At 44.3% G+C, this 14,361-nt stretch overlaps 1 protein-coding gene across 1 annotated transcript in view; it reads left to right on the top strand.

Moving 5' to 3' along the window:
• Kif13a (kinesin family member 13A) overlaps positions 1-14,361 on the top strand; it is a 201,125-nt gene that overhangs the window by 108,153 nt on the left and 78,611 nt on the right. The window contains exons 5-9 of the mRNA XM_023712054.1: positions 3,261-3,353; positions 4,505-4,685; positions 8,969-9,056; positions 10,468-10,602; positions 11,359-11,471. Coding sequence (XP_023567822.1) covers positions 3,261-3,353; positions 4,505-4,685; positions 8,969-9,056; positions 10,468-10,602; positions 11,359-11,471 — 610 coding nt within the window. The remainder of the gene's footprint in view (positions 1-3,260; positions 3,354-4,504; positions 4,686-8,968; positions 9,057-10,467; positions 10,603-11,358; positions 11,472-14,361) is intronic.

Below are 14,361 nucleotides of genomic sequence, written 5' to 3' on the forward strand. Positions count from 1 at the left end.
GTGCCCCCACGCCCAGCCCCACTTCTCAGCATGATCGCATTTGGGATTAAATTTCCAGCACATGAATTTGAATGGAAGCTTCAAATCCTTGCACTTTCGCTTTTTTTTAAGTTATAGAGTATCAGTTGAAGTCACAGCCCGCGATCGGATGCTTTGACCTCAGCTTACCCGCATCTTCTGGGAGGCTGCTTAGCCACTGTGGAAGATCAGAGCTGCTTCATTCAGCCACTTGTGCCAAGAACGTGTTGCTTTCAGAATTCGTTCCAGTGGCACTTGGGTCTGGTGGAGGACCTCAAGTAATTCTAAGAAGCCAAGCACAGACTGAACTTAACCTGTGTTGTCTTTGACACAGGATTTAGCTCGAGACTTAAACACCGTCTTTTGGGTCAGCCAGATAGCTCAGTGGACTAAAGCACGTGCTTAGGTGGGCACATGCCATGCCAGCCTCACCCACACAGGGCGCAATGAGACACCATTGAGACTGGGTGTGGTGGCACGCACCTGTAATCCCAGCTCTTGGGAGGCTGAAAACAGGGGGATCACTATGAGTCTGATCTATGTAGTGAGACCCTGTAGTCCTTGTACTAAATTAACTTAAAAAAATAAAAATAAAGTTTTTTAAAAAGTGCTGTCTTTTGGCCTGGGGCTTAGGAATTCACATGGAATAAGGCAGGTGCTCTGAGAAAATATGAGATCAAGATGGCTGTGCGTGAAAGGTCACGTGCCAGGATGATCACAGATTTTTCTCAGCACAAGACTGTTGAACTTGGCTGTAACATGAAAGCGGTTTGTAAAGTTTCTGTGTAGGGCTGGGGAAATAACTCGGCAGCCTAAGTGCCTGCCTGGCCAGCACAGGAACCCAGATTCAGTGCCCATACCCTATTCCCCCCATGCCAGGCCAGCCCCAGAACCAAGCGTGGCGGTGCACACCTGTAATCCCAGCACTGGGGAGGCCGAGACGGGAGGATCACTACAAGTCTGAGCTGTGTAGTGAGACCCTGTACTAAATACATAAAAAATAATAAATGATAATATATATGTAAAATGAAGTTTATGTATAGTGGGTAGCGTGATAATACCATGTTCTTCCAGTACTGGTATATGTGTGTGCACAGATCTTTAGACAATCTTAGTAAAGCGTGTTTTAAAAAGGCTCTTAAGATTTACACATTTTCAAATCCACATATTCTATCTGTTTGCTTTGAATCGCTCTTAGGTATTAGACTCTGTGCTGGATGGTAAAAAAGATATACAGTAATAGAAATTTGGGAAGGATTTTTTTTTTTGCTAGCTCAGCCTGCCTTAAGGGCAGGTCTGGTAAGGCAGGCGGAGGTGGGGTTCAAACCGGGGTATCCTGCGCCTGGCTGCGTTTGCATGAGCAGGCACTTAAACAGCTGAGCTAACCAGCAGGCCCCTAGAAATTTGGCATAATTTTTGCAGTCCTTTTTTTTTTTTGTAATCTTGTTTTGTATTTTTCTATTTTTTAAAGAAAATAGAAGGGCTGGGTAGATATCTCAGTAGAATAAGCGCCTGTCTGGCAAGCACAGGGTCCTGAGTTCAATTCCTAGTACTGAAAAAAAAAAAAAAAAAAAAAAGGAAAGGAAAGAAAAGAAAAGAAAAAGATAGTAAAAACCCATTAGAAACAATTCATAGTTTCACTAAACAGAATCTTTTCTTAAAAAAATACTTCAGTATCTGTAACACCCATTTTGTTGTGTAAGGTTTTATGTTGTATATATAGTTATGAATGTGGCTTTTAAAAACATTACTCAACAATGGTTTGCAACTTTAGCACTGTCCACATGTAAGTGCTCTTTAGTTCTGTATTTTCAAATGCTGTGTAATATTCTGTCTTAAAATAGGTACATTTTGCCTACTGGAACTGGTGCTAAATGTAGATGGTGCTTAATCTGACTTTGATTTACAGTATTATAAATAATGCTGCTGAAGTGTCCCTTGGACAGGGCACTTTGTGGGACTGTGTCTGTGGGGTAGATTCTCCTTGCGGCTAGAGAGTGGGCATGTATGTTTTTATAGATGTTTCCCTTCAGAATGACCAGATTTGTTTATTCTCCCACCAGCAGTTTATAAAAAAATAGTCATTTCTTCAATCCAGCAGTATTTGTTATCAGAGTTTTAGTTTGATCAAAGATCTTGTGATCGAAGATCTTGTCTCATCTCCTCTCGACACCCTGGAGACCCCGCATCACGACGCACCGCAGTGAAGCAAAGGACTGCTCCAGTCAGAGCCAGCTTCACGCAAAAGGAAAATACGCAGCCAGATGCTCATGATGCTGTTTTCTGATGTAAAAGGCTTTTCCAGTGTCCTGCAGGATAAAATGATTAAACTGACTCATTCTTTCAACAAACACTTATTAAACATTTGGTATCAGGCACTGGGATTACAGAGATGAAGAGATTACGTCTGTGACATCAGGACGCCCCCATTCCGCTGGAGGAGGTGGAGTGCTTCTGCAGATGCGGAATCGCTGCAAGGCCCGAGACTCCTGGGGCGCAGAGGAAGGGAATGCAATCTTAATTCTTTTAATGATGGGTGTTGGAAACTCCCCATTTCAAAGGAAAATAAATACTACCTTATGTATTTAAAAAGCTTGTCACACCTGTACCCTTGTACAGTATAATATGTTCTGCAGAGAGGCTGTGACAGCAGAGCCTGCCCTCCGCCTTCTGAGCCATCACTCACGGGATGCACAGCAAGCCGTCGCTCAGCACGGGTACAAAGCAGTGCGTCACACGGTTCTTGCTCCCTGGAATCTCCAAGTCCAGAGAGGAGATCAGAGAATTCATAAGTAATGATTTTTTAAAGATACTAAATCCTAAGAAGAAATTAAACCAAATTTGAATGCTGCGTCCATGCGGCCCACTGACAATGGAAAATAAACTTTAATGCCTGGAGAGACATCAGAGAGGGGTATGGCATCGAATCAGAAATTTATCCAGGAACTGAGCTGTATATAGTTTAAAAGCGAAAGTACAGTTGCAAGGCAGGTGCAGTAGCACGTGCCTGTGCCCCAGCTACTTGGGAGGCTGAGGTGGGAGTCGTGATCCCGGGCTCTTGAGACCAGTGTGTGGGTGTAGAGGTGACATTGTATATAGTGAACTCTTATTATATAGCCCTATGTGTAGTAGGCATTAAATACCCTTTTAACACAGGAATGGCACCTGGTAGACTGTTACTGATACAGAAACATCAAGAAAAAATGATCCTCATCTTCGTTTTTAATTTTTGTCTTTTATAGGTCAAGAAGTGGTTTTCAAGTGCCTTGGGGAAGGAATTCTTGAAAAAGCCTTTCAGGGGTATAATGCTTGTATTTTTGCATATGGACAGACAGGTAAGGAGTTAGTTTTATTACTATAATCAGTGATATTAAATATTTGCCTTTTCATAAGCATGAGCTGTACCACAGAGCTGCACCCCTAGCCCCGAAGATACATTTCTTGAAGGTTAAAAACAGAAGTTTGAGAAGCAGCAGAAAAATGCTTCTGACTTTATGGGCTTAGCTGAATTATGTGATCAAAACTAATCTTTTTGAAAGGTACAGCAGTTCTGGCACTTGAGTAATTTCAGTGTTAATAAGCAAAGCTAATTTCAAGTTACAAAGTGTCATTTTCCTAAATGATCATTTTAATCTGTTTGAACTAGAAAAAATAATGACCACTTTCTCAGTATATGTGTTACAGTAAAAACTAGTAAAACTTAGAATCATTCCATATTAAGGATTTTCTCTAGGATATAAAAGTGATGATGGAGCTGGGCCTGGTGGCAATGCCTGTAATCCCAGCACTCAGGAGGCTGAGGCAGGAGGATCATGGCAAGGTTGAGACCAGCCTGGGCTCGAGGCCAGCCTGGAGTGCATAGTGAGACCCTGTCTCAAAAAGAAAAAAAAAATTTAAGTGATGATGGCTTATTAAATCAAGGTCGGTGGAGCAGTTGTTGAAAGCAAGCACAACAGGAGCGTAGCAGAGGCTTAGCCATTAGCGTTCTGCACGCTGACATTTTTAAGAGTGGGAATGAGTTCATCACGATAATGCCGCTCATATCACATCACACCGTAACTAAGAGAGCCGAGTGAGAGAGTACAGTGTGGCATGTTGCCCGTGTGACAGTAACACACCACCCTTGTACTTAATGTCCAGCTTTGGGCTGAGGAGATAGCTCGGCGGCACAGGCGCCTGACTGGCAAGCGCAAGGTCCTGAGCTCAATTACCAGTACAAAAAAGGAAAGAGAAAGAAACTGACATCTTGTCCAGCTAGAATGTTACTATTGATGCTTTTAAAGATTGCGTTTGTAGTGCTTGTGTTTATGCATGTCCCTCTAGGCGAGGGGTCCTTAGCAGGCTGTGTGGTAGCGAGAACAGTGGCCCTGAGGCCCAGGGCACCAGGCTTGGGAGCCAGGTTTGTACTGCTTGTCTGTGCGACTTGAGTGGGTGCAGCGACGCAGGCAGCTTCCGCCACCACCTCTCTCTCTCTTGCTCTTTTCAGGTTCGGGAAAGTCCTTCTCCATGATGGGCCACGCGGAGCAGCTGGGCCTTATCCCCAGGCTCTGCTGTGCTTTGTTTAAAAGGATCTCTTTGGAGCAGAATGAATCTCAGACCTTTAAAGTTGAAGTGTCCTACATGGAAATTTATAATGAGAAGGTTCGGGATCTCTTAGACCCCAAAGGGTGAGTTAGTATTTGAAATTAAGCTGGTAACGATCATAGGGTTAACACTACAAGAGAATATATGGGTGTGAGCCATCGGTCACAGCCCCAGTGTCAGCGCACCTACAGGAAATCGTTGGCTCTTAGGCCAGTCAGTACCTCCGGTATGTTCAGGTCACCCTGTGGGTGTTAATAGAGCTGCTTATGTGATGTTTTCACTGTTGGAGCCACGATGCTAGACTAGTCAGGAAGAAACGGAGCTCCTGGTGACACGCTGGTCTCTGTATTTGTACTGGAAAATGTCACCCTTCATGAAGGCAAAGTGGTTGAAAGGCCGCAACAGTCCACCCTTCTGTGGGGTGCATGGGAAGGAAGCACAGGGGGAGCTTTGACTGAGTTCCCTGGCCTCGGCTCCACCCACCCAGGATGACGCAGTTGGCCCAGGATGAAACCCAGGCATCCGCAGATTTTTTAAACTAAATGATAAAAACCAGATGAGTTTGATTCATAGAGGAAGGATAGCCATTACTTCTTTTCCTAATTAAAAAAAATAAATTTGTACTATTTTTAATTTGTAGAAAATTTAGAAAAAGGGTAGCAGAAGAAGAAATAAAAGTGACTTTTTAATTCTTCCACTGAAAAATAACCACAGCTAGTACTTGATGTGTTGTGATCCAGTGTCTTGGATCTGCGTTGTGTGTAGATGCTCGCATTTTGAAACCATTCTGTAAATACAGCTCAGAATCCTGAAATTAACATGTAATGTGATGAATATTAAAATTATGAACATATTAAAATTAGTTTTAAATTCTTTTGGGAGCTGTATGATATGTGACACTTTTGACTTTTTATAAGTCCACGTGTTGGATGAAATCTAAGGTTTGAGATAGAAATTATAGGTGTCAAGAAAATGACAAGATCATGGGGAATGTTTGTATTTACTTTAAAGAGTTACTGGGTTTTTTTTGTTTGTTTGTTTGTGTTTTCGGTATTTAAAGAAGGTCCACAGGGTCTCACTGTGTAGATCAGACTCATAGTGATCCTCCTGTTTTCAGCCTCCCAAGTGCTGGGATTACAGGTGCACATCACCACGCCCAGTCTCAATTGCAGTCTCAGCTCTCCCCTGGGGCAGGGCCAGCACAGCTGGAGGTTGAACCCTGGCAGCTGTGCTCTGCCTAAGCAGGCGCTTTAGTCCGCTGAGCTATCAGACTGGCCCTAAGAATTACTGTTTAATGCATACGAAAGAGCATTTGTAACATTGTAAGGTATAAAGATGATAAAATCAATAACTGCCTAGCTTAATAAATGGAACCTGACCAATATTTCCTAAGCTTTCTATGTTCCTCTTGGATCTCATTACTTTTATTACCCTTCCCCAGAATAGCTTCTACTAGCAATTTCATCATTTTCCTCTCTATTTCTAACATCTATACATAATTTCAGATTTTATCTTGGTATAAACAACATTGTAGTCTACTTATTCCTTGGTAATTTCTCTTTTTTTTTTTAACCATAATGATTTATTCATTCTTATTTCTAAAGTTGTACTATAATCCTAGCACTCGAGAGGCTGAGGCAAGAGGATCACTGAGTTCCAGGCCAGCCTGAACTGCATAGTGAAATCTTGTCTCAAAAAACAAAGACAAACAAAAAGTAGTAATACACTAATTTTACTACTGTTCAGTGTTCTGTTATGTGACCATACCACAGTTTATCTCTTCCCTTGCCCTTTGTAGGGCTTCCCTTTCTCTCTGTTAAGTGCCATGCCTAGCGCATTGTGCAGGTCTGGTAGGTACAAGGGGGCAGACGTTTGTGGGGATACATCCGGGAGGACTGTGAGTCACACACACTGAGTCTCGATGTTATAAAGTAGTACACAGTGTGGACACCAGTTTACACTCCCAGCGGCTGTGTGTGTGAATTCCAGATGTTGGGCACCATCACAGATTCTTGATGTTGTGCTAGGTTACTTTTGTCATGATTAAGTTAGTGTTGCTGGAGCCCTGGTTGTGTAAGTGCAATGCCCAGGGCTGGACTGTGTGTGTCGCTATAGATGTCTTAAGGATGGGCAGTGTAGTCTGTCCTTGGTTAGGTCCAGCTGAATTGCCTGTGGCATGTTGAATCCCTCATCCTTAAATGTAGTAAAAACTACTTCGTCATGGTGCTGTGAGAGTAGATGGGTTAGCTGCAGAGCGCCTAAGAGATGGGCTGAGGGCTTGGGGATCACTTGCTGCACTTGGCCTCTCCTTCTCACCCTTGAGTGATAGCAGACCTTGACTCTTTTTTCCCCCCATAATTTTATTGAGAAACAAATAGCAATGAGCCAGTTTCAAACCAAATTGGTAGGACAGTTTCAATAATTAACACATTGCATACATTCTTCCTAGTGGTTAATTGCTATACAAGATGTGGACTTGATATCCTATTTACAAACACTATTAGAACAAATCCCTCTATTCATTAAGAGAATGTAACTATATATCTATCCCAACCATTTTGAATATGCAGATACAAAATGGACATTCATCTGTATCCCCTTTTTTGTTTCGTTCCATCATTTGAATATTATAGGTGTGTTAACTCAGCAAAATATTCTAAAAGAGTCCAGTAGTCCATAATAGTATTGGGTCTTCTGCTTCACTGGCAATGTCAGAAAATGTTGACCTGAGTCCCCTACAGCTCAACATAATAGCATGGCTTTACTTCTTATACTTCATTTTTATACTTTTCTGCTGGATGGTTAAGACCCAGGTAAAGCAGGACCTATGCAACAAGAGTTGTAGCTTTGGGGTCTGATAAGGTCAGTGAAATCCCCTCAGGATTTATCCTGAGATCCTGTACCTCAGATTGTAGAACCTTTGTCAGTGTCAGCCATGTGGATGAGTCACGGCCATTGCTTGGCCAATGTGCTCTCTGTGAAAGCCTGAGAGAGTGTTTTCTCCCCATGTGACCTTGACTCTTAATGTGAAAGGTGTTAACATTCACTGCTGTGAACAGGAGCTCTTACCTGATATGGCGAGTGTGTGTGTACAGCTCTGCTCGTGATCTCACCTATCACTTGATAAATTCTTCAGATAGGACCCAAACCAGATCTGCTGCTTAAAAGTTCAGTAGAGCCCTAAAATCTTCACCAGCAGAGCCAGTTCTAAGTAGAGGATAAATGTCAGTGGCTACAGACTGTCCCTGTACTGAAGTTCATAGAACAAAACTGTCAACATGAGGGGCCAGGGAGATGGCTCAGTGGAATTCGTGCTTCCCTCACAAGCACAAAGGCGGAGTTCAATCCCCAGTTCTGAAAAAAAAAATTAAAATAAAAAATTGTCAACATGAAAGCAGCATAAATCTGTATGACTTGAAGAAATAAATTAAAATGTAAAACATTTTAGCATTGTTCAGCATTCAGAAAGTTTTGGCGTTTACTGAGAATGTGCTTACTCTTGCCAGTCTTTATCTTGCACTCCTTTCTTCTCTTCTCCCCCTCCCTCTTTTTCCTCTCTGTTTATCTGAAGCTCACCTAATAACACTAGTTAGCATAATCTGCTTGTGTGTGCGGCTGTTTAGTTTGGGACTAAGGATAGACATCTATCTATTTATCTTTGTTTTTTAAATTTTTTTTCCATGTATGTGTTTAGTACAGGATCTCACTAGGCAGCTTGGGCTTGTAGTGATCCTCCTGTTTTCAGCCTCCCCAGTGCTGGGATTACAGGCACACACTACCATACCTGGATTTGATCACTGGCTCAGGACACCCTAGGGGTGGGGCCGGCACAGCATGCAGGACCAGGTATTGAACCCTGGTCCCTGTGCTTACCAAAGCAGGCAGTTAATCCGCTGAGCTATCTCACTGGCCCTATCTATCTATGTAGATATCTATGTCTGTCTGTCTGTCTGTCTGTCTGTCTCTCTCTCTCTCTCTCTCTCTCTCTCTCTCTCTCTCTTTCTTTTGTATTCACTTATTTTGAGACAGGGTTTCACTGTGTACCCCAGGTTGGCTTGGTTTTGAACTTGTGGCAGTCCTCCTTTATCCACCTCCCAAGTGTTGGGATTACAGGCACACACCACCATGCCCTACCACAGTTTTTTTAAATAGTACGTTCCTTTAAATAGAAATAAAAGTGCTAAAGACATTCCTCAGACGACTGCTATTTTGCAGATCCAAACAAAGTAACTTTTAGGATACTTTTTCTAATTACTAAAAAATTTCTTGTTTGAAATGTTAATATTAGCTTCTGAGTCTTTAAGAACAAACAAAAATCTCCCAACTTTGGTCTGAGTCATTCATTCCCTTTTTCTCTCTCCTAAAGGAGTAGGCAATCTCTTAAAGTTCGAGAGCATAAAGTATTGGGACCGTACGTAGATGGCTTATCTCAGCTGGCTGTCACTAGTTTTGAGGTAAGTGTCATTTTTGAAAAATGTCATTAAAAACCTGCAGCAGGTCAGAATTGATTGCCCCGTCAGCATGTGCCCAGAGAGTGGGGCTTCTGTCACACTCTCCAGGCTGGCGTGTTGGGAAGATTTCACTGTGTGGCAGGAAAATCCACCTCTTACAGGTTGCTGGCTATTTTCACTAATACCACTCTGTTGACACTCTTCTCCCTGTTGCTGCTGCTGACATCTTTATAGACAGCTCTGGGAGTCTGAATAGCAGTACTGGAGAATTAATCCACCTTCATCTTCCTGACAAGTTTCTCCTGCCCTCACTTCTACCACTTTTTACACTTCTGACTCCCGTTTTTCTGAATCACTCTTATCCCCATGGGCTTACCGTTTCCTGCTCCTCAGCATGAGGCCTTAATTTTCTAGACTCTATTTTCTGCCTTTGTTTCTATAATTGTTGCTTTGGAAATCTCATACCACAACCCGCTGTCTCAGGGACTGAAGAATGCACATGAGTGGTCGGGTGCACACGTGACTGCCTGTTGGCGTTTGCTTTCCGAGGGATGTGGCCGGGCCATTCCCATCTCAGACTTAGCTTGACTAGAACAGCTCCCTCCAGCTATTTAAATGAAGACATCTGTCGTATTTCTCAAATTAGGAATAATTAAAACTAGGGCATAGTCCTCATTTTGAAATGAGCAGAAACTTTTCTGATCTAAAGATACTAAGTCCGGACCTTCACTAGGGAGCCAGGTTCATAGCCCACTGTTGCTGAGGTCATTGTCTGTCATCCTGTCACTTACTAGTAAGAACCAGTGAATCCTTGATCTGCATCCCATTTTTCTCATACTGGATGTGGGGATAGTTATCTGACCTCTGTGAATGTCACCATCTTTTTATGTAAGAGCAGAAAAATACTCCTCCCATAAAGTTCGTTCAGCAGCCATTTTCTAAGAGCCCATGGATTCCAGGTGTGTGTGTGAGCGGCAAGCGCCCAGCCGTGCGTGCGTGCGTGCGTGCATGTGTGCCTGTGTGCGTGCGTGCCAGTGTGCGTGCGTGCGTGGGGGGGACGGCTTCCCTTGGAAAGCCCCAGTGTTGGGGAGGAGGCAGAGAGGCAAGCGGCAGACAGCTGTCAGGTCGATATGCCAGGCGAGTTAGGGTTGGTAGAGTACTGTCCTGAGTGTCGCAGTGTTCAGTATATACTAGCTGTCCTTGGCACACACAGAGGAGAAAGTGAGGTCTTGACATAGAAAGAAACCATCTGGTGGCTGCGAAGATTGGGGCACAGTTCCATATACTCGGGAGCTCCGGGGCGAGGCAGCGGGCCTGTGCGCGGGTGACGGGGATTGCACCGCACGCACGCGCCCCGCAGAGCTGGGTCCCCGGGCCTCTGCTCATGGTCTCTGCCCTGATGCCTTGCCTCCAGGACATTGAGTCGTTGATGTCTGAGGGAAACAAGTCGCGAACGGTAGCCGCAACCAACATGAACGAAGAAAGCAGCCGCTCGCATGCCGTGTTCAACATCGTCATCACACAGACGCTGTATGACCTGCAGTCTGGGGTGAGGGATGCGGCCCAAGGTCGGCATTGGGTGGCCTGGGGTCGGTAGCTGGGAATTTTATGTTGACTCTTCTGCTTACTAGGTGAGCTGCTTTGCCTGAATCAGTTAGTTTCTGAGGTCTTCTTTTTTTATGATGACTTCTTACAAAATTGAATTTTGTGTATGAATTTCCTAAAGATCAAGAGGACATCTCCAGGCAGCTTTTTTGTTTGTTTGGAATTTTTTGTTTTTGTTTTTTTGGTGGAACCAGGGATTGAACTCATTGACCTTGCACTTGCCAGGCAAGCGCTTCTTCTACTGAGCCATCTCCCTGGCCCTCTGGGCAGCTTTTAGTGTGTATCCTTTCATATTGAAATTTACGTAAGACCTCCTGGGTCTAGTGCATGGTTATCAAGGCATGTTAAAGAGGAAAGCACAACATGGAGCCTGAAACTTCTGGATTTCAGAAGAGGAAACTGAGCCATGTGTGCAGGAATGCTCGCGTCCTCAAATTTTCTCACAGGCACAGTGACTCTCCAGCTTTCGGGCTGTGTTCCAGAAAGCCGGGTGTGCTTGCTGCTCAGATGCAGAACCAAGTGCTACATCTCTTCACCAGTTTAAATTTTGAAATGAGACTCTTTAGGCTATTTAAAATCTTCAGAAATCTGCTGTGTTGGAGTAGGCTGGATTGTGTGGTTGTGCTCAGTCATGGTGCAGACAGGTACATGCGTGCCGGGGTGGTGTTTGCATTAATGCTTCTTTTGTTTCCTACACTAGAACTCGGGCGAGAAGGTCAGTAAGGTCAGCTTGGTAGACCTGGCGGGTAGCGAAAGAGTGTCTAAAACTGGAGCTGCAGGCGAGCGGCTGAAAGAAGGCAGCAACATTAACAAGTAAGGTGACGCTTGGGAGGATGTCCTGGGTCATTTTCCTGCCCTGGTCCCCCACTCGACCACATTTTTTTTTTTTTTTTTTTTTGCTACTCTGGTTCAAACCCTGGACCTTGTATGTGTTAGGCAGGGGTTCTGCCACTGAGCTGTATATCAGCCCCATCCGTCCATCCATCCATCCATCCATCCATCCATCCATCTGCCCACCCATCCACCTACCCATCCACCTATCCATCCACCCACCCACCCACCCATCCATCCACCTATTCACCTACCCATCCACCCATCCATCCATCCCTTCTTCCCTTTCTCCCTCCCATCCCATCCATCCACCCAGCCACCCACCCACCCACCCATCCGTCTACTCACCCATCTACCTATCTAATCTGTTACGTTAGTAGGGACTAAGTTCAGGCCCTCATACTGAGCTACATCCCCAGGCCTTTTTAAATTTATTATTTTGACAGAGTCTCACTAAGTCACTGAATTGCCCAGGCTGGGGTTACCTTTGCAATTCTTCTGCTTTTGCCCCCCAGAGTGCTGGGATTATAAATGTGAACCACCACACTGAGCTTATCCTGGCCTTTGTTGTGTTTTAGGCAGGAAGTTTGTTGCATTATAATTGGAGATTCTGATGCAAGGTTGTCCATATTGCTATAGCTTTAGTAAACTGAGTTCTGTAAAAAGCCAAAGCCTGCCTCTGTGAAGATGCTCGACGTTTACTAAGCAGCCTGCCCCGATGGCACAGACACGCAGGAGTGTCAGCATGCATACGATGGTCACTGATGTAGGGTGGTGGGCATGGGACTGTTGGGCTTCACAGTGACTTGAAAGCAAAGTGCATTCAGAAGAAACTGTACTTCACATTTGAATTTAGATCTTTTCCTGGCTAGCAACATATGGTCTGATCCTCTCTTCTGATAGTCGGGAGCAGCAGCAACCACAGCTCCCAATCAGCAACTCAGTCACAGGAGCGAATGGGCAATAAGCTATAATGCTGTATTGGGAACTTCGGCTGTTTGGAAGTTTTGGTGTGTTAAATGCATTTTCACCTTAGGACAAGTTTAAGACTGCGTAAGCTAAGGAACATCTGTAGTACAACCTTAGGTAAAAGGCGGAGCTCATCTTCATGAGCTTCAGGAGCTTATTCTCAAAGGAAAGTGTGCTGCAGTGCAGGCTGGAGGAGGGCACAGAGGGAGAAGTTGCCAGCAAGATGCAGGAGATACAGGTGTTCCTCATAGAGGACCCTGCAGAGGTACAGAGGAGTCTTGTGTGCAGTGTCCCGTGTGGCTCCAACACAAGTCCCTCTGCTTTCCAATTTGATTTTTGTTTTTTGTTTTTGTTTTTTTTCAGAACCAGGGATTGAACTCACACCCTTGCGCTTGCCAGGGAAGCCCTTATTCCACTGAGCCATCTCCCTGGCCCCTGCTTTCCAGTTTGAGGTGGAGCACACTTTGTATTTAAGTGTGTGCTCAGGCCAGACTGCTGGGGTTTAATCCTGGTCACTAGTTCCTATGTGTGCATATAAGGGGCAGATTAACCTGTTTGTGGCATACTGTTCTTGTCTGTAAAATCAACATATAAATAGTATCTGCCTCTTAGAATTGAGGATTAAGTGCTAGCATGTGCTTAGAACAATGCCTGAATTGCAGTAGACATATAACAAATGTTAATTGTTATAGCTGTTGTTTTTAAAAATTGGCATAATCATGTCAGGTTTCACAGTAGTTTTAGTCTGCACTTCAAATTCTTTTCTGCTGAGTATAGTAATTCAAGTTTTTGCTTAGAACAGAATTTGAGAAGAAAAAATATATGCAGGGCCATGGTCTGTCTAGCGTGCACTTTAAAGCAGTATTGGCACAGTATGACTTTAGTATATAAACTTTTTAAAAATTAGAGCTAAAGCATTGTTCCCTCTATGTGACAGAAATAGCTCAGTCACTGGGAAAGACTGCTGCTTTAGGATTCTAATCTTCCAGGCTGCCTGTCTCCTACTCTAATAACAAGGGATTTTGCTACATTTCGTGACAAGGCCTTGTAAGATCACAGGCTGGCACTCCAGCTCTGTTCCACAGAGAGCTCAGGAAAAGGATGGGATGCAGGCGTGAGAGTGTGCAGCAGAAGGTTCCAGAGAAAGGATTGGCACCTTTCCTAGAGATTACTTTCTGGTGCCGAGGCTTGCTGAGCCTCAGCCTGCTGGGTGGGCTTGGGTTTGCAGGGGAGGGGACGGGGGGGGGGGCGGACAGTTGTGCTGTGGACTTGGAAAATGTTAGTGCCTGTGTACCTCTCTGGCCTTGGCGGAAGGACGGTGACTTTGACTAAGCTTTTGCTAGTCCTCTGAATGCTCACTGAGGTACAGTGATACCTTAGCTTGCAGACACTTTTATTTACAGACTCTGCATCAGGTGGCACACACGACCACAGCCTTCTTTCCCACACAACTAGGAATGTGACCATCTTTCCAGAGTCATGGAATTAAGTTCATGAATGGAGGAGCCACTATAATGACTTATTGATCCTCCTCTCAGCATTGTGAGATTCGTCTTCTCCCTGTGCAGAGGAGAAAACCAACACGGGGGACACTTACATATTGTACCTCAGCTCACCAAGCTCAGTGTCAATCTTGGCTGATTATGCTCAAGTTCCAGGGCCCAGGCCTCCCCACCCTGCTGCAGCTGGGATGTCATGCATTGAGTACATTTGCCTGAAAGAGCCTGTGCAAGTATTAACGGTGCCCTGTAAATTGGTGTGCTAACTTATGTAATGTTCCTAATTGGACTGCCTCAAACTATTGATAACATTTAGGTCCTGTAGCAACTGGCTCTTCTGTGTAGTAACTTGTTGAGTTGAATGGGATTTTCACATTATAAATCAACCTTTCCTAGATTTTACA

The sequence above is a fragment of the Octodon degus genome, unplaced genomic scaffold (genome assembly GCF_000260255.1).
Source record: "Octodon degus isolate 3935 unplaced genomic scaffold, OctDeg1.0 scaffold00023, whole genome shotgun sequence".
Classification (NCBI taxonomy): Eukaryota; Metazoa; Chordata; class Mammalia; order Rodentia; family Octodontidae; genus Octodon; species Octodon degus.